At 44.8% G+C, this 20,286-nt stretch overlaps 1 protein-coding gene across 1 annotated transcript in view; it reads left to right on the top strand.

Annotated features, from left to right (window-relative positions):
- Positions 1–18,925, top strand: part of LOC138950144 (uncharacterized) — a 72,538-nt gene extending 53,613 nt beyond the window's left edge. Inside the window, exon 4 of the mRNA XM_070321892.1 lies at positions 14,477–18,925. Coding sequence (XP_070177993.1) covers positions 14,477–14,479 — 3 coding nt within the window. The 3' untranslated portion in view covers positions 14,480–18,925. The remainder of the gene's footprint in view (positions 1–14,476) is intronic.
- The last annotated feature ends 1,361 nt before the right edge of the window (positions 18,926–20,286 follow it).

The following is a 20,286-nucleotide window of genomic DNA, read 5'->3' on the forward strand; positions in this document are numbered from 1 at the left end:
AAGTGTAGCTGGACACTGACAGGTCAGAACAAGTCCTCCACCATGTTAAGTGTAGCTGTCCCACTGACAGGTCAGAACAAGTCCTCCACCATGTTAAGTGTAGCTGGACACTGACAGGTCAGAACAAGTCCTCCACCATGTTAAGTGTAGCTGAACACTGACAGGTCAGAACAAGTCCTCCACCATGTTAAGTGTAGCTAGACACTGACAGGTCAGAACAAGACCTCCACCATGTTAAGTGTAGCTGGACACTGACAGGTCAGAACAGGTCCTCCACCATGTTAAGTGTAGCTGTCCCACTGACAGGTCAGAACAAGTCCTCCACCATGTTAAGTGTAGCTGTCCCACTGACAGGTCAGAACAAGTCCTCCACCATGTTAAGTGTAGCTGTCTCACTGACAGGTCAGAACAAGTCCTCCACCATGTTAAGTGTAGCTGTCTCACTGACAGGTCAGAACAAGTCCTCCACCATGTTAAGTGTAGCTGTCTCACTGACAGGTCAGAACAAGTCCTCCACCATGTTAAGTGTAGCTGTCTCACTGACAGGTCAGAACAAGTCCTCCACCATGTTAAGTGTAGCTGTCCCACTGACAGGTCCGTCGCGATATAACCTTGAATGGTTGAAAACGACGTTAAACACCAAATAAAGAAAGAAAGAGCTGACAGGTCAGAACAAGTCCTCCACCATGTTAAGTGTAGCTGTCTCACTGACAGGTCAGAACAAGTCCTCCACCATGTTAAGTGTAGCTAGATACTGACAGGTCAGAACAGGTCCTCCACCATGTTAAGTGTAGCTGTCCCACTGACAGGTCAGAACAAGTCCTCCACCATGTTAAGTGTAGCTGTCCCACTGACAGGTCAGAACAAGTCCTCCACCATGTTAAGTGTAGCTGTCCCACTGACAGGTCAGAACAAGTCCTCCACCATGTTAAGTGTAGCTGGACACTGACAGGTCAGAACAAGTCCTCCACCATGTTAAGTGTAGCTGTCCCACTGACAGGTCAGAACAAGTCCTCCGCCATGTTAAGTGTAGCTGTCCCACTGACAGGTCAGAACAAGTCCTCCACCATGTTAAGTGTAGCTGTCCCACTGACAGGTCAGAACAAGTCCTCCACCATGTTAAGTGTAGCTTTCCCACTGACAGGTCAGAACAAGTCCTCCACCATGTTAAGTGTAGCTGTCCCACTGACAGGTCCGTCGCGATATAACCTTGAATGGTTGAAAACGACGTTAAACACCAAATAAAGAAAGAAAGAACTGACAGGTCAGAACAAGTCCTCCACCATGTTAAGTGTAGCTGTCCCACTGACAGGTCAGAACAAGTCCTCCACCATGTTAAGTGTAGCTGTTCCACTGACAGGTCAGAACAAGTCCTCCACCATGTTAAGTGTAGCTGTCCCACTGACAGGTCAGAACAAGTCCTTCACCATGTTAAGTGTAGCTGTCCCACTGACAGGTCAGAACAAGTCCTCCACCATGTTAAGTGTAGCTGTCCCACTGACAGGTCAGAACAAGTCCTCCACCATGTTAAGTGTAGCTGAACACTGACAGGTCAGAACAAGTCCTCCACCATGTTAAGTGTAGCTGTCCCACTGACAGGTCAGAACAAGTCCTTCACCATGTTAAGTGTAGCTATCCCACTGACAGGTCAGAACAAGTCCTCCACCATGTTAAGTGTAGCTGTCCCACTGACAGGTCAGAACAAGTCCTCCACCATGTTAAGTGTAGCTGTCCCACTGACAGGTCAGAACAGGTCCTCCACCATGTTAAGTGTAGCTATCCCACTGACAGGTCAGAACAAGTCCTCCACCATGTTAAGTGTAGCTGTCCCACTGACAGGTCAGAACAAGTCCTCCACCATGTTAAGTGTAGCTATCCCACTGACAGGTCAGAACAAGTCCTCCACCATGTTAAGTGTAGCTGTCCCACTGACAGGTCAGAACAAGTCCTCCACCATGTTAAGTGTAGCTATCCCACTGACAGGTCAGAACAAGTCCTCCACCATGTTAAGTGTAGCTGTCCCACTGACAGGTCAGAACAAGTCCTCCACCATGTTAAGTGTAGCTAGACACTGACAGGTCAGAACAAGTCCTCCACCATGTTAAGTGTAGCTATCCCCCTGACAGGTCAGAACAAGTCCTCCACCATGTTAAGTGTAGCTGTCACTGACAGGTCAGAACAAGTCCTCCACCATGTTAAGTGTAGCTATCCCACTGACAGGTCAGAACAAGTCCTTCACCATGTTAGGTGTGGCTGACCCCCTGACAGGTCAGAACAAGTCCTCCACCATGTTAAGTGTAGCTGTCCCACTGACAGGTCAGAACAGGTCCTCCACCATGTTAAGTGTAGCTGTCCCACTGACAGGTCAAAACAAGTCCTCCACCATGTTAAGTGTAGCTGAAGACGGACAGGTCAGAACAAGTCCTCCACCATGTTAAGTGTAGCTAGACACTGACAGGTCAGAACAAGTCCTCCACCATGTTAAGTGTAGCTGTCCAACTGACAGGTCAGAACAAGTCCTCCACCATGTTAAGTGTAGCTGAAGACTGACAGGTCAGAATAAGTCCTGCACCATGTTAAGTGTAGCTGAAGACTGACAGGTCAGAACAAGTCCTCCACCATGTTAAGTGTAGCTGAAGACTGACAGGTCAGAACAAGTCCTCCACCATGTTAAGTGTAGTTGGACACTGACAGGTCAGAACAAGTCCTCCACCATGTTAAGTGTAGCTAGACACTGACAGGTCAGAACAGGTCCTCCACCATGTTAAGTGTAGCTGTCTCACTGACAGGTCAGAACAAGTCCTCCACCATGTTAAGTGTAGCTGTCTCACTGACAGGTCAGAACAAGTCCTCCACCATGTTAAGTGTAGCTGTCTCACTGACAGGTCAGAACAAGTCCTCCACCATGTTAAGTGTAGCTGTCCCTCTGACAGGTCAGAACAAGTCCTCCACCATGTTAAGTGTAGCTGGACCCTGACAGGTCAGAACAAGTCCTCCACCATGTTAAGTGTAGCTGGACCCTGACAGGTCAGAACAAGTCCTCCACCATGTTAAGTGTAGCTGGCCCACTGACAGGTCAGAACAAGTCATCCACCATGTTAAGTGTAGCTGTCCCACTGACAGGTCAGAACAAGTCCTCCACCATGTTAAGTGTAGCTAGATACTGACAGGTCAGAACAAGTCCTCCACCATGTTAAGTGTAGCTGTCCCACTGACAGGTCAGAACAAGTCCTCCACCATTTTAAGTGTAGCTGTCCCACTGACAGGTCAGAACAAGTCCTCCACCATTTTAAGTGTAGCTGTCCCACTGACAGGTCAGAACAAGTCCTCCACCATTTTAAGTGTAGCTTTTCCACTGACAGGTCAGAACAAGTTCTCCACCATTTTAAGTGTAGTTGTCCCACTGACAGGTCCGTCGCGATATAACCTTGAATGGTTGAAAACGACGTTAAACACCAAATAAAGAAAGAAAGAACTGACAGGTCAGAACAAGTCCTCCACCATTTTAAGTGTAGCTGTCCCACTGACAGGTCAGAACAAGTCCTCCCCCATGTTAAGTGTAGCTGTTCCACAGACAGGTCAGAACAAGTCCTCCACCATGTTAAGTGTAGCTGTCCCACTGACAGGTCAGAACAGGTCCTCCACCATGTTAAGTGTAGCTGTCCCACTGACAGGTCAGAACAAGTCCTTCACCATGTTAAGGTTAGCTATCCCACTGACAGGTCAAAACAAGTCCTCCACCATGTTAAGTGTAGCTGTCCCACTGACAGGTCAGAACAAGTCCTTCACCATGTTAGGTGTAGCTGTCCCACTGACAGGTCAGAACAAGTCCTTCACCATGTTAAGTGTAGCTGTCCCACTGACAGGTCAAACAAGTCCTTCACCATGTTAAGTGTAGCTGTCCCACTGACAGGTCAGAACAAGTCCTTCACCATGTTAAGTGTAGCTGTCCCACTGACAGGTCAGAACAAGTCCTCCACCATGTTAAGTGTAGCTGTCCCACTGACAGGTCAGAACAAGTCCTTCACCATGTTAAGTGTAGCTATCCCACTGACAGGTCAGAACAAGTCCTTCACCATGTTAGGTGTAGCTGTCCCACTGACAGGTCAGAACAAGTCCTTCACCATGTTAAGTGTAGCTGTCCCACTGACAGGTCAGAACAAGTCCTTCACCATGTTAAGTGTAGCTGTCCCACTGACAGGTCAGAACAAGTCCTTCACCATGTTAGGTGTAGCTGTCCCCTGACAGGTCAGAACAAGTCCTCCACCATGTTAAGTGTAGCTAAAGACTGACAGGTCAGAACAAGTCCTCCACCATGTTAAGTGTAGCTAGACACTGACAGGTCAGAACAAGTCCTCCACCATGTTAAGTGTAGCTGTACAACTGACAGGTCAGAACAAGTCCTTCACCATGTTAAGTGTAGCTGTCCCACTGACAGGTCAGAACAAGTCCTTCACCATGTTAAGTGTAGCTATCCCACTGACAGGTCAGAACAAGTCCTTCACCATGTTAAGTGTAGCTGTCCCACTGACAGGTCAGAACAAGTCCTCCACCATGTTAAGTGTAGCTATCCCACTGACAGGTCAGAACAAGTCCTTCACCATGTTAAGTGTAGCTATCCCACTGACAGGTCAGAACAAGTCCTTCACCATGTTAAGTGTAGCTGTCCCACTGACAGGTCAGAACAAGTCCTTCACCATGTTAAGTGTAGCTAGACACTGACAGGTCAGAACAAGTCCTCCACCATGTTAAGTGTAGCTGAAGACTGACAGGTCAGAACAAGTCCTCCACCATGTTAAGTGTAGCTATCCCACTGACAGGTCAGAACAAGTCCTTCACCATGTTAGGTGTGGCTGTCCCCCTGACAGGTCAGAACAAGTCCTCCACCATGTTAAGTGTAGCTGAAGACTGACAGGTCAGAACAAGTCCTCCACCATGTTAAGTGTAGCTAGACACTGACACGTCATAACAAGTCCTACACCATGTTAAGTGTAGCTGGACACTGACAGGTCATAACAAGTCCTCCGCCATGTTAAGTGTAGCTGTCTAACTGACAGGTCAGAACAAGTCCTCCACCATGTTAAGTGTAGCTGGACACTGACAGGTCATAACAAGTCCTCCGCCATGTTAAGTGTAGCTGTCTAACTGACAGGTCAGAACAAGTCCTCCACCATGTTAAGTGTAGCTGAAGACTGACAGGTCAGAATAAGTCCTGCACCATGTTAAGTGTAGCTGAAGCCTGACAGGTCAGAACAAGTCCTCCGCCATGTTAAGTGTAGCTGAAGACTGACAGGTCAGAACAAGTCCTCCACCATGTTAAGTGTAGCTGGACACTGACAGGTCAGAACAGGTCCTCCACCATGTTAAGTGTAGCTAGACACTGACAGGTCAGAACAAGCCCTCCACCATGTTAAGTGTAGCTAGACACTGACAGGTAATAACAAGTCCTCCACCATGTTAAGTGTAGCTAGACACTGACAGGTCAGAACAAGTCCTCCACCATGTTAAGTGTAGCTAGACACTGACAGGTCAGAACAGGTCCTCCACCATGTTAAGTGTAGCTAGACACTGACAGGTAATAACAAGTCCTCCACCATGTTAAGTGTAGCTGTCCAACTGACAGGTCAGAACAAGTCCTTCACCATGTTAAGTGTAGCTGTCCCACTGACAGGTCAGAACAAGTCCTTCACCATGTTAAGTGTAGCTAGACACTGACAGGTCAGAACAAGTCCTCCACCATGTTAAGTGTAGCTATCCCACTGACAGGTCAGAACAAGTCCTTCACCATGTTAGGTGTGGCTGTCCCCCTGACAGGTCAGAACAAGTCCTCCACCATGTTAAGTGTAGCTGAAGACTGACAGGTCAGAACAAGTCCTCCAGCATGTTAAGTGTAGCTAGACACTGACACGTCATAACAAGTCCTCCACCATGTTAAGTGTAGCTGGACACTGACAGGTCAGAACAAGTCCTCCACCATGTTAAGTGTAGCTGTCCAACTGACAGGTCAGAACAAGTCCTCCACCATGTTAAGTGTAGCTAGACACTGACAGGTCAGAACAAGTCCTCCACCATGTTAAGTGTAGCTGTCCAACTGACAGGTCAGAACAAGTCCTCCACCATGTTAAGTGTAGCTGAAGACTGACAGGTCAGAATAAGTCCTGCACCATGTTAAGTGTAGCTGAAGCCTGACAGGTCAGAACAAGTCCTCCGCCATGTTAAGTGTAGCTGAAGACTGACAGGTCAGAACAAGTCCTCCACCATGTTAAGTGTAGCTGGACACTGACAGGTCAGAACAAGTCCTCCACCATGTTAAGTGTAGCTAGACACTGACAGGTCAGAACAAGCCCTCCACCATGTTAAGTGTAGCTAGACACTGACAGGTCAGAACAAGTCCTCCACCATGTTAAGTGTAGCTATCCCACTGACAGGTCAGAACAAGTCCTCCACCATGTTAAGTGTAGCTGTCTCACTGACAGGTCAGAACAAGTCCTCCACCATGTTAAGTGTAGCTGTCTCACTGACAGGTCAGAACAAGTCCTCCACCATGTTAAGTGTAGCTGTCTCACTGACAGGTCAGAACAAGTCCTCCACCATGTTAAGTGTAGCTGTCCCTCTGACAGGTCAGAACAAGTCCTCCACCATGTTAAGTGTAGCTGGACCCTGACAGGTCAGAACAAGTCCTCCACCATGTTAAGTGTAGCTGTCCCACTGACAGGTCAGAACAAGTCCTCAACCATGTTAAGTATAGCTGAACACTGACAGGTCAGAACAAGTCCTCCACCATGTTAAGTGTAGCTGAACACTGACAGGTCAGAACAAGTCCTCCACCATGTTAAGTGTAGTTAGACACTGACAGGTCAGAACAAGTCCTCCACTATGTTAAGTGTAGCTGGACACTGACAGGTCATAACAAGTCCTCCGCCATGTTAAGTGTAGCTGTCTCACTGACAGGTCAGAACAAGTCCTCCACCATGTTAAGTGTAGCTGCCTCACTGACAGGTCAGAACAAGTCCTCCACCATGTTAAGTGTAGCTGTCTCACTGACAGGTCAGAACAAGTCCTCCACCATGTTAAGTTTAGCTGCCTCACTGACAGGTCAGAACAAGTCCTCCACCATGTTAAGTGTAGCTGTCTCACTGACAGGTCAGAACAAGTCCTCCACCATGTTAAGTGTAGCTGTCTCACTGACAGGTCAGAACAAGTCCTCCACCATGCTAAGTGTAGCTGTCCCACTGACAGGTCCGTCGCGATATAACCTTGAATGGTTGAAAACGACGTTAAACACCAAATAAAGAAAGAAAGAGCTGACAGGTCAGAACAAGTCCTCCACCATGTTAAGTGTAGCTGTCTCACTGACAGGTCAGAACAAGTCCTCCACCATGTTAAGTGTAGCTAGATACTGACAGGTCAGAACAAGTCCTCCACCATGTTAAGTGTAGCTGTCCCACTGACAGGTCAGAACAAGTCCTCCACCATGTTAAGTGTAGCTGGCCCACTGACAGGTCAGAACAAGTCATCCACCATGTTAAGTGTAGCTGTCCCACTGACAGGTCAGAACAAGTCCTCCACCATGTTAAGTGTAGCTGGACACTGACAGGTCAGAACAAGACCTCCACCATGTTAAGTGTAGCTGTCCCACTGACAGGTCAGAACAAGTCCTCCGCCATTTTAAGTGTAGCTGTCCCACTGACAGGTCAGAACAAGTCCTCCACCATTTTAAGTGTAGCTGTCCCACTGACAGGTCAGAACAAGTCCTCCACCATTTTAAGTGTAGCTTTCCCACTGACAGGTCAGAACAAGTTCTCCACCATTTTAAGTGTAGCTGTCCCACTGACAGGTCCGTCGCGATATAACCTTGAATGGTTGAAAACGACGTTAAACACCAAAGAAAGAAAGAAAGAACTGACAAGTCAGAACAAGTCCTCCACCATTTTAAGTGTAGCTGTCCCACTGACAGGTCAGAACAAGTCCTCCACCATGTTAAGTGTAGCTGTTCCACAGACAGGTCAGAACAAGTCCTCCACCATGTTAAGTGTAGCTGTCCCACTGACAGGTCAGAACAAGTCCTTCACCATGTTAAGTGTTAGCTATCCCACTGACAGGTCAAAACAAGTCCTTCACCATGTTAAGTGTAGCTGTCCCACTGACAGGTCAGAACAAGTCCTCCACCATGTTAAGTGTAGCTGAAGACTGACAGGTCAGAACAAGTCCTCCACCATGTTAAGTGTAGCTGTCCCACTGACAGGTCAGAACAAGTCCTTCACCATGTTAAGTGTAGCTGTCCCACTGACAGGTCAGAACAAGTCCTCCACCATGTTAAGTGTAGCTGTCCCACTGACAGGTCAGAACAGGTCCTCCACCATGTTAAGTGTAGCTGTCCCACTGACAGGTCAGAACAAGTCCTTCACCATGTTAAGTGTAGCTATCCCACTGACAGGTCAGAACAAGTCCTCCACCATGTTAAGTGTAGCTGTCCCACTGACAGGTCAGAACAAGTCCTTCACCATGTTAAGTGTAGCTATCCCACTGACAGGTCAGAACAAGTCCTCCACCATGTTAGTGTAGCTATCCCACTGACAGGTCAGAACAAGTCCTTCACCATGTTAGGTGTAGCTGTCCCACTGACAGGTCAGAACAAGTCCTCCACCATGTTAAGTGTAGCTGAAGACTGACAGGTCAGAACAAGTCCTCCACCATGTTAAGTGTAGCTGGACACTGACAGGTCAGAACAAGTCCTCCACCATGTTAAGTGTAGCTGGACACTGACAGGTCAGAACAAGTCCTCCACCATGTTAAGTGTAGCTGTCCCACTGACAGGTCAGAACAGGTCCTCCACCATGTTAAGTGTAGCTAGACACTGACAGGTCAGAACAAGTCCTCCACCATGTTAAGTGTAGCTGTCCAACTGACAGGTCAGAACAAGTCCTCCACCATGTTAAGTGTAGCTGAAGACTGACAGGTCAGAACAAGTCCTGCACCATGTTAAGTGTAGCTGAAGCCTGACAGGTCAGAACAAGTCCTCCACCATGTTAAGTGTAGCTGAAGACTGACAGGTCAGAACAAGTCCTCCACCATGTTAAGTGTAGCTGAACACTGACAGGTCAGAACAAGTCCTCCACCATGTTAAGTGTAGCTGGACACTGACAGGTCAGAACAGGTCCTCCGCCATGTTAAGTGTAGCTGTCCACTGACAGGTCAGAACAAGTCCTCCACCATGTTAAGTGTAGCTAGACACTGACAGGTCAGAACAAGTCCTCCACCATGTTAAGTGTAGCTGTCCAACTGACAGGTCAGAACAAGTCCTCCACCATGTTAAGTGTAGCTGAAGACTGACAGGTCAGAACAAGTCCTGCACCATGTTAAGTGTAGCTGAAGCCTGACAGGTCAGAACAAGTCCTCCACCATGTTAAGTGTAGCTTTCCCACTGACAGGTCAGAACAAGTCCTCCACCATTTTAAGTGTAGCTGTCCCACTGACAGGTCCGTCGCGATATAACCTTGAATGGTTGAAAACGACGTTAAACACCAAATAAAGAAAGAAAGAACTGACAGGTCATAACAAGTCATCCGCCATGTTAAGTGTAGCTGTCTCACTGACAGGTCAGAACAAGTCCTCCACCATGTTAAGTGTAGCTGGACACTGACAGGTCAGAACAAGTCCTCCACCATGTTAAGTGTAGCTGTCTCACTGACAGGTCAGAACAAGTCCTCCACCATGTTAAGTGTAGCTGGACACTGACAGGTCAGAACAAGTCCTCCACCATGTTAAGTGTAGCTGTCCAACTGACAGGTCAGAACAAGTCCTCCACCATGTTAAGTGTAGCTGAAGACTGACAGGTCAGAATAAGTCCTGCACCATGTTAAGTGTAGCTGAAGCCTGACAGGTCAGAACAAGTCCTCCGCCATGTTAAGTGTAGCTGAAGACTGACAGGTCAGAACAAGTCCTCCACCATGTTAAGTGTAGCTGGACACTGACAGGTCAGAACAAGTCCTCCACCATGTTAAGTGTAGCTAGACACTGACAGGTCAGAACAGGTCCTCCACCATGTTAAGTGTAGCTAGACACTGACAGGTCAGAACAAGTCCTCCACCATGTTAAGCGTAGCTATCCCACTGACAGGTCATAACAAGTCCTCCGCCATGTTAAGTGTAGCTGTCTCACTGACAGGTCAGAACAAGTCCTCCACCATGTTAAGTGTAGCTGTCTCACTGACAGGTCAGAACAAGTCCTCCACCATGTTAAGTGTAGCTGTCTCACTGACAGGTCAGAACAAGTCCTCCACCATGTTAAGTGTAGCTGTCCCTCTGACAGGTCAGAACAAGTCCTCCACCATGTTAAGTGTAGCTGGACCCTGACAGGTCAAAACAAGTCCTCCACCATGTTAAGTGTAGCTGTCCCACTGACAGGTCAGAACAAGTCCTCAACCATGTTAAGTATAGCTGAACACTGACAGGTCAGAACAAGTCCTCCACCATGTTAAGTGTAGCTGAACACTGACAGGTCAGAACAAGTCCTCCACCATGTTAAGTGTAGTTAGACACTGACAGGTCAGAACAAGTCCTCCACTATGTTAAGTGTAGCTGGACACTGACAGGTCAGAACAAGTCCTCCACCATGTTAAGTGTAGCTGTCTCACTGACAGGTCAGAACAAGTCCTCCACCATGTTAAGTGTAGCTGTCTCACTGACAGGTCAGAACAAGTCCTCCACCATGTTAAGTGTAGCTGTCTCACTGACAGGTCAGAACGAGTCCTCCCCCATGTTAAGTTTAGCTGTCTCACTGACAGGTCAGAACAAGTCCTCCACCATGTTAAGTGTAGCTGTCTCACTGACAGGTCAGAACAAGTCCTCCACCATGTTAAGTGTAGCTGTCTCACTGACAGGTCAGAACAAGTCCTCCACCATGCTAAGTGTAGCTGTCCCACTGACAGGTCCGTCGCGATATAACCTTGAATGGTTGAAAACGACGTTAAACACCAAATAAAGAAAGAAAGAGCTGACAGGTCAGAACAAGTCCTCCACCATGTTAAGTGTAGCTGTCTCACTGACAGGTCAGAACAAGTCCTCCACCATGTTAAGTGTAGCTAGATACTGACAGGTCAGAACAAGTCCTCCACCATGTTAAGTGTAGCTGTCCCTCTGACAGGTCAGAACAAGTCCTCCACCATGTTTAGTGTAGCTGTCCCACTAACAGGTCAGAACAAGTCCTCCACCATGTTAAGTGTAGCTGTCCCACTGACAGGTCAGAACAAGTCCTCCACCATGTTAAGTGTAGCTAGACACTGACAGGTCAGAACAAGACCTCCACCATGTTAAGTGTAGCTGTCCCACTGACAGGTCAGAACAAGTCCTCCGCCATTTTAAGTGTAGCTGTCCCACTGACAGGTCAGAACAAGTCCTCCACCATTTTAAGTGTAGCTGTCCCACTGACAGGTCAGAACAAGTCCTCCACCATTTTAAGTGTAGCTTTCCCACTGACAGGTCAGAACAAGTTCTCCACCATTTTAAGTGTAGCTGTCCCACTGACAGGTCCGTCGCGATATAACCTTGAATGGTTGAAAACGACGTTAAACACCAAATAAAGAAAGAAAGAACTGACAGGTCAGAACAAGTCCTCCACCATTTTAAGTGTAGCTGTCCCACTGACAGGTCAGAACAAGTCCTCCACCATGTTAAGTGTAGCTGTTCCACAGACAGGTCAGAACAAGTCCTCCACCATGTTAAGTGTAGCTGTCCCACTGACAGGTCAGAACAAGTCCTTCACCATGTTAAGGTTAGCTATCCCACTGACAGGTCAAAACAAGTCCTTCACCATGTTAAGTGTAGCTGTCCCACTGACAGGTCAGAACAAGTCCTCCACCATGTTAAGTGTAGCTGAAGACTGACAGGTCAGAACAAGTCCTCCACCATGTTAAGTGTAGCTGTCCCACTGACAGGTCAGAACAAGTCCTTCACCATGTTAAGTGTAGCTATCCCACTGACAGGTCAGAACAAGTCCTCCACCATGTTAAGTGTAGCTGTCCCACTGACAGGTCAGAACAAGTCCTCCACCATGTTAAGTGTAGCCGTCCCACTGACAGGTCAGAACAAGTCCTTCACCATGTTAAGTGTAGCTATCCCACTGACAGGTCAGAACAAGTCCTCCACCATGTTAAGTGTAGCTGTCCCACTGACAGGTCAGAACAAGTCCTTCACCATGTTAAGTGTAGCTATCCCACTGACAGGTCAGAACAAGTCCTCCACCATGTTAGGTGTAGCTATCCCACTGACAGGTCAGAACAAGTCCTCCACCATGTTAAGTGTAGCTATCCCACTGACAGGTCAGAACAAGTCCTCCACCATGTTAAGTGTAGCTGTCCCACTGACAGGTCAGAACAAGTCCTCCACCATGTTAAGTGTAGCTATCCCACTGACAGGTCAGAACAAGTCCTGCACCATGTTAAGTGTAGCTGTCCCACTGACAGGTCAGAACAAGTCCTTCACCATGTTAGGTGTGGCTGTCCCCTTGACAGGTCAGAACAAGTCCTCCACCATGTTAAGTGTAGCTGAAGACTGACAGGTCAGAACAAGTCCTCCACCATGTTAAGTGTAGCTAGACACTGACAGGTCAGAACAAGTCCTCCACCATGTTAAGTGTAGCTGTCCAACTGACAGGTCAGAACAAGTCCTTCACCATGTTAAGTGTAGCTGTCCCACTGACAGGTCAGAACAAGTCCTTCACCATGTTAAGTGTAGCTATCCCACTGACAGGTCAGAACAAGTCCTTCACCATGTTAAGTGTAGCTGTCCCACTGACAGGTCAGAACAAGTCCTCCACCATGTTAAGTGTAGCTGTCCCACTGACAGGTCAGAACAAGTCCTTCACCATGTTAAGTGTAGCTAGACACTGACAGGTCAGAACAAGTCCTCCACCATGTTAAGTGTAGCTGAAGACTGACAGGTCAGAACAAGTCCTCCACCATGTTAGGTGTAGCTATCCCACTGACAGGTCAGAACAAGTCCTTCACCATGTTAGGTGTGGCTGTCCCCCTGACAGGTCAGAACAAGTCCTCCACCATGTTAAGTGTAGCTGAACACTGACAGGTCAGAACAAGTCCTCCACCATGTTAAGTGTAGCTAGACACTGACAGGTAATAACAAGTCCTCCACCATGTTAAGTGTAGCTGGACACTGACAGGTCAGAACAAGTCCTCCACCATGTTAAGTGTAGCTGTCCAACTGACAGGTCAGAACAAGTCCTTCACCATGTTAAGTGTAGCTGTCCCACTGACAGGTCAGAACAAGTCCTCCACCATGTTAAGTGTAGCTGTCCCACTGAACAGGTCAGAACAAGTCCTTCACCATGTTAAGTGTAGCTAGACACTGACAGGTCAGAACAAGTCCTCCACCATGTTAAGTGTAGCTGAAGACTGACAGGTCAGAACAAGGCCTCCACCATGTTAAATGTAGCTATCCCACTGACAGGTCAGAACAAGTCCTCCACCATGTTAAGTGTAGCTGTCCCACTGACAGGTCAGAACAAGTCCTCCACCATGTTAAGTGTAGCTGGACACTGACAGGTCAGAACAGGTCCTCCACCATGTTAAGTGTAGCTGGACACTGACAGGTCAGAACAAGTCCTCCGCCATGTTAAGTGTAGCTGTCCCACTGAAAGGTCAGAACAAGTCCTCAACCATGTTAAGTATAGCTGAACACTGACAGGTCAGAACAAGTCCTCCACCATGTTAAGTGTAGCTGAACACTGACAGGTCAGAACAAGTCCTCCACCATGTTAAGTGTAGCTGAAGACTGACAGGTCAGAACAAGTCCTTCACCATGTTAAGTGTAGCTAGACACTGACAGGTCAGAACAAGTCCTCCACCATGTTAAGTGTAGGTATCCCACTGACAGGTCAGAACAAGTCCTCCACCATGTTAAGTGTAGCTAGACAATGACAGGTCAGAACAAGTCCTCCACCATGTTAAGTGTAGGTATCCCACTGACAGGTCAGAACAAGTCCTCCACCATGTTAAGTGTAGCTGTCCCCCTGACAGGTCAGAACAAGTCCTCCACCATGTTAAGTGTAGCTATCCCACTGACAGGTCATAACAAGTCCTTCACCATGTTAAGTGTAGCTATCCCACTGACAGGTCAGAACAAGTCCTTCACCATGTTAAGTGTAGCTATCCCACTGACAGGTCATAACAAGTCCTCCACCAAGTTAAGTGTAGCTAGACACTTACACGAAGCCTTTATGCCCAGTATGAATGGATGGAAAAACAATCTCAAATCAGCGATAACAAGACTTTATTGTATGTATGTTTGTATGTATGTATGTATGGGGCGATTTATATAGCGCTTAACGTTCTCTAAGCGCTTTACATATTATTTTCTGTTGTGGGAGATGGAATAAATGTGTCTATTAATATGAGTACTCGACAATGGAAAATGTCGTTGACGCATATGACCAGTAAGTATGTATATGTGTCTCCCGACAGTGACGTAAAGGCCAGTGCAGCAGCTGAAGACCAGCCAGATCTCCGTGCAGCGAGCAGCGCCAGGCTTGGATAATACTCAACATCCAAAGTGTCTGACGGCAGATAACCCCTACTGTGCTGTCATGACAAGGGAGACTACTGTGTCAGGCTCACATCATGGTGACACGGACTCCAAGTACCCTTGCTAAAATCATACACCTGTTGTATATCGATGTAGTCGTGTACTCATGTTTGCCAGTGGATTTCTTCATCATAAGCTATGAGAATGTTTCTCGTTCAAACTACGTAAATAAACTACAGCAGACGTTACGTTCACACTCTTCGGCTCTCCAAATGTATCAACACTGGAACACTGAATGCATATAATCCCATGTAAAACAAGGCGTAACGTGTGTGTGTGATATTCATATTGTATTTTAGGTAATTCACCGACATGTTCATGTTTTAATTATAAGTTCAAGGCGATCAGCGTCGCTAGCTCAATGGAAAGGCGATCAGTGTCGCTAGTAGCAGCTATTGTGTTTTCAGCGTAGAAACAGGGTCCGATATTTAGACGAGACAAGTATGATGCCGACGAGTTATTCTGGTAGTTATTCTGACATTATATTCTGTGTTAAAATCATGTTTTTGTCAGCAACAACTACCAGAATGGTCCATGGCGTTGATTGCAGACGACGGTTATAGTGCGCTTATCCCTTTGCGCATGTATCCACGGAAATCACCGAACATTAAATTAGGTATTAAATTCATTACTAGCAAGGCGTCTGTACTGGGTATCCATTCATTGCTAGCAAGGTGTCTGTACTAAGTATCCATTCATTACTAGCAAGGCGTCTGTACTGGGTATCTATTCATTACTAGCAAGGCGTCTGTACTGGGTATCCATTCATTTCTATCAAGGCGTCTGTACTGGGTATCCATTCATTACTAGCAAGGTGTCTGTACTGGGTATCCATTCATTACTAGCAAGGCGTCTGTACTGGGTATCAATTCATTACTAGCAAGGCGTCTGTACTGGGTATCCATTCATTACTAGCAAGGCGTCTGTACTGGGTATCCATTCATTACTAGCAAGGCGTCTGTACTGGGTTTCCATTCATTACTAGCAAGGCGTCTGTACTGGGTATCCATTCATTACTAGCAAGGCGTCTGTCAGTAAACTCCACACAACAATGTTACTTATGGATTTGCCTTTTACTGTGAACCAGAGTAGTTTTTTTCTGTTTGATTGTATTTAATCACCTGGGCAAGAGCGGCGAGTCGTAGCAATGAGCAGTGTTCGACTGCATGGACAGCTGCACGAACTGACAACCATAAACGAATTTGTCATAAAGAAAATGTATCAATTTCTTAAAGCTATTTAGGCCAGAGCTTTGAAACGTTACACACTTCTTTGCTTTTATTAAATCCCGGTATGACATAAGCCTGGTTAGTCCTAATCATGGATCATGTTTGTCAAACAATTTTATTGTTTAAGTAAGTGGTGCTTTCAAAGCTGCCAACACATACGCAGCAAAGTATAACATATATTAATATGTTTTCACCCACCAATCATTTTAATGTATGTATGCTTTGTTTATTGTTTTTCTGGATAGTAGTCTTTGTTTTAGAGGATAGGTGTAGTGTTTTTTGTGGATTGACTATCTCAATTGAACAAGGAGTGTTCATTCGCTAATCGTGTTTTGCAAGGGTCTGAAGTGTGTTCATGTGTTTGCGTAGACAGTTGTCAGCTCTATTCTCGCAAGATGTCTTTGGCTCAAACAATCACGTTTGTATGTATATTTTTGTTTGTTTGTTTAGTCTTTTAATCGTTTGCTTGTTCCTCGTTTGTTTTTTATTACTTCTTTAATTAATATTCCAATATTTTTAAAACGTATCATTAGATTAAACCCTCCCATGGGCGAGGGCTGGATGTAAAAAAGCACCTGTTTGCTTATGCCATTACCCTCGTAAATGAAGAATTTGTCATTTGTCATTGTCATTGTCACTTTAGATTTGTAATCCTCATGTTGTCTAACAGACGTGGTGGAAGTAAGCAAATTCGAGTAGCATGATAGACCACTCTACAACTTTTTTTGCAGAGCTGCATCCGAGGACTTTGAAGATATTGTTTTCACTTTTCTTGTTTTCTTTGTTTCTATTGTTAACCTCTTTTCTTCTTTTGTTTTCTTCTGCCATCCTGTGTCTAATATATTGCACATAAAGAAGGAAAATGTACGTGAAATATACAAACTCACTTGTTTCATATCTCTTTCTATAAAACTGTACTTGCTACATCCACATACCTTCCTGACTTGTTATATAACCTGGCCATCTGCCCTGAACAGATCATCTATTGTTTTTGCGTTTGACTAGCTGTGTCTTTTCCATGCTAAGAATTTGTTTTTTTATTGTTCTTCCCGTCATCAATATATTTAATGTGGAACCTTGTTTTTGGTACTGTTGTTGTTCCTGTATCCAAAACATTGCTAAATCCTCTTCAACTATCTCTTTCTTCAACAACAATTCTTCATCTTTTTATGTAAGCACTATCCACTTTAAAATTATAATTCAATAATGCGTTTTCTGACTTTCTATCTTTTTTTCTTTGTTCATCGTTCCTTCTTTTGTCCTTTCTTCCTTTCTTCCTTTCTTACTGGTTTTAAACTGGCGCAATATCATAAGCTCGCTTCACTGCTTATATTTTATCTGTGCATGTTTCTTGCCCTTGTCGATACTTGTAACCAGAAATCATGAATTCATTTTACTGTGGATGATTGTAACCAGAAATCATGAATTCATTTTACTGTGGATGATTGTAACCAGAAATCATGAATTCATTTTACTGTGGATGCTTGTAACCAGAAATCACGAACCCATTTTACTTTTAATACTTGTAACCAGAAATCATGAATCCATTTTACTGTGGATGATTGTAACCAGACATCATGAATTCATTTTACTGTGGATGATTGTAACCAGACATCATGAATTCATTTTACTTTTAATACTTGTAACCAGACATCATGAATTCATTTTACTGTGGATGATTGTAACCAGCCATCATGAATTCATTTTACTGTGGATGATTGTAACCAGCCATCATGAATTCATTTTACTGTGGATGATTGTAACCAGAAATCACGAATCCATTTTACTTTTAATACTTGTAACCAGAAATGACGAATCCATTTTACTTTAATACTTGTAACCAGAAATCATGAATCCATTTTACTTTTAATACTTGTAACCAGAAATGACGAATCCATTTTACTTTTAATACTTGTAACCAGAAATCATGAATCCATTTTCCTTTTAATACCGTAAAATCCCTAGCAAACGCCCACCCCCCCACCCCCTCCGCACAGATTTCAGGTAACAGTAGGGGGTGGGCGTTTGCTAGGTATACACCCCTTTGCAAGATAAAGTGTCATCACATTTTCACGAGAAAAAAAGTGATACAACCATGAGATGTATGCAATGTTAATAAAAAATAAACACAGGGTTTGTTTACACAAATAAAAATCAACATTCTGTCATAGAAAAAAAGAAAGAAAAAAAAAAGAACACAAGTGACCTTGATTCTTCTAATTCTCAGAATAACGTCAGCACAAACACAGTTTCTTCTCTTGTTTGGAGATCTGTCCCCCGTTTCTTACAGGCGAAAATAGGCGAGATTGACGAATGGGGCGAGGAAGGTCTATTTCTTGGGAAACTCTCGCCGCGAGGGACGCTAGGATTCTCGCCTCGAACGCTAGGTAGCTTTGGGCTTGCTCGCTTGCTGAGAAAACATGGCGGCCACACTGCTGCCAATCCGATTGGCTGTCCATGGCTGTTTATCGACCAGTGCAGACAAACTTTTCGGTATCAACCAAATAGGGTGTTTAATTTTTGCGTAGCTAGCCATCAAACCGTTTCATACACACTCTCGCCTCCTAACCCCGAGAGCGGCTAGCCGAAAGAATATCTCGCCTGAAAGAAACACGCGTCAGGTAGGGTTGATGATCGTGGGCTCATTCTAGTCCTTCGAAGTCACTCAATAAAAGACGTCACTGAACGACGTAACTTAAAGACATGACGTAATGTTATTCATCACCCCGCCCCACCCCCACCCCCCGAAAAAAAGGCGAACCATCGAACTGTGTGCACAAATCGTAGATAAAGGAGGCCGACTGTCTTTAATTTAAAACATTTTTTTTTAAACCGGGGTGGGCGTTTGCTAGATAGTGACCCCTCTGCACAACTTTTGGGCGAAAGTGGGGGGTGGGCGTTTGCTAGATACTGGGCGTTTGCTGGGGATTTTACGGTACTTGTAACCAGAAATGACGAATCCATTTTACTGTTGATACTTGTAACCAGAAATCATGAATCCTTTTTACTGTAGATGATTGTAACCAGAAATCATGAATCCATTTTTCAGCTATGCATGCTAAATCATCGAGTATACAATAAATATATATACAAATACCATTTGGTTTCCTTTTTTCAGAATGTGTGTCCGCGTGTGTAGGTATATGTAAGTGTGTGTGGGAGAGGGAGAGAAAGATAGAAGAAGAAAAAGAGAGAGAGAGAAAGAGAAAGTGTGTGTTAGTGCGTCCGTGTTTTTACATTTAGTCAAGTTTTGACTAAATGTTTTAACATAGACGGGGAATTGAGACGAGGGTCGTGGTGTATGACAGTATGTATATATATATATATGTGTGTGTGTGTGTGTGTGTGTGTGTGTGTGTGTGTGTGTGTGTGTGTAGATCGATTCCGAGGAAACTACTGGGCCGATCTTCATGAAACTTTACATAAACATTCTTCCAAAAGATATCCCCAGAACAGTTTTTTTTATTAATGTCTTGATGACGTCATATCCGGCTTTTAGTGCAATTTGAGGCGGCACTGTCACGCTCTCATTTTTCAACCAAATTGGTTGAAATTGTGGTCAAGTAATCTTGGAGGCTTAAATATTAATTGATGAGTTTGGTCATTAACAATCTGAAAATTGTAAGTATTTTTTTTTATGAAACGATGCCCAAATATATTCATCTTATTTGTCATCATCTTCTGGTTCCAAAAACATATAAATATGTTATATAGGCAATTCCAAAATAAATGCTCACCTAAGCCTGAAATTCAACATGTTATTGACAGCTTTTTCACCATACATATGCCACAAGAGATGTTTATAGTTACTCATACCATTCATCGCTTGCCTCTTATTAACTCCCCTTGCATGCCACCATTTTGGTTTTGATGTAATTTGGGATCGCACCGCGTGAAGCCATTTTATGGCAACTTTTAAGAATGTCATCGCGTGTGCTAGTTTTTACATTTAGTCAAGTTTTGACTAAATGTTTTAACGTAGAGGGGGAATCGAGACGAGGGTCGTGGTGTATGTGCGTGCGTGCGTGCGTGCGTGTGTGTGTGTGTGTGTCTGTGTGTGTGTGTGTGTAGAGCGATTCAGACTAAACTACTGGACCGATCTTTATGAAATTTGACATGAGAGTTCCTGGGTATGAAATCCCGGAAAAAAAATTTCATTTTTTTGATAAATGTCTTTGATGACGTCATATCCGGCTTTTTGACTTTGGTCATTAAAAATCTGAAAATTGTAAAAAAAAATAAAAATTTATAAAACGATCCAAATTTACGTTCATCTTATTCTCCATCATTTTCTGATTCCAAAAACATATAAATATGTTATATTTGGATTAAAAACAAGCTCTGAAAATTAAATATATACAAATTATTATCAAAATTAAATTGTCGAAATCAATTTAAAAACACTTTCATCTTATTCCTTGTCGGTTCCTGATTCCCAAAACATATAGATATGATATGTT

This window comes from Littorina saxatilis, linkage group LG16 (genome assembly GCF_037325665.1).
Source record: "Littorina saxatilis isolate snail1 linkage group LG16, US_GU_Lsax_2.0, whole genome shotgun sequence".
Lineage (NCBI taxonomy): Eukaryota > Metazoa > Mollusca > Gastropoda > Littorinimorpha > Littorinidae > Littorina > Littorina saxatilis.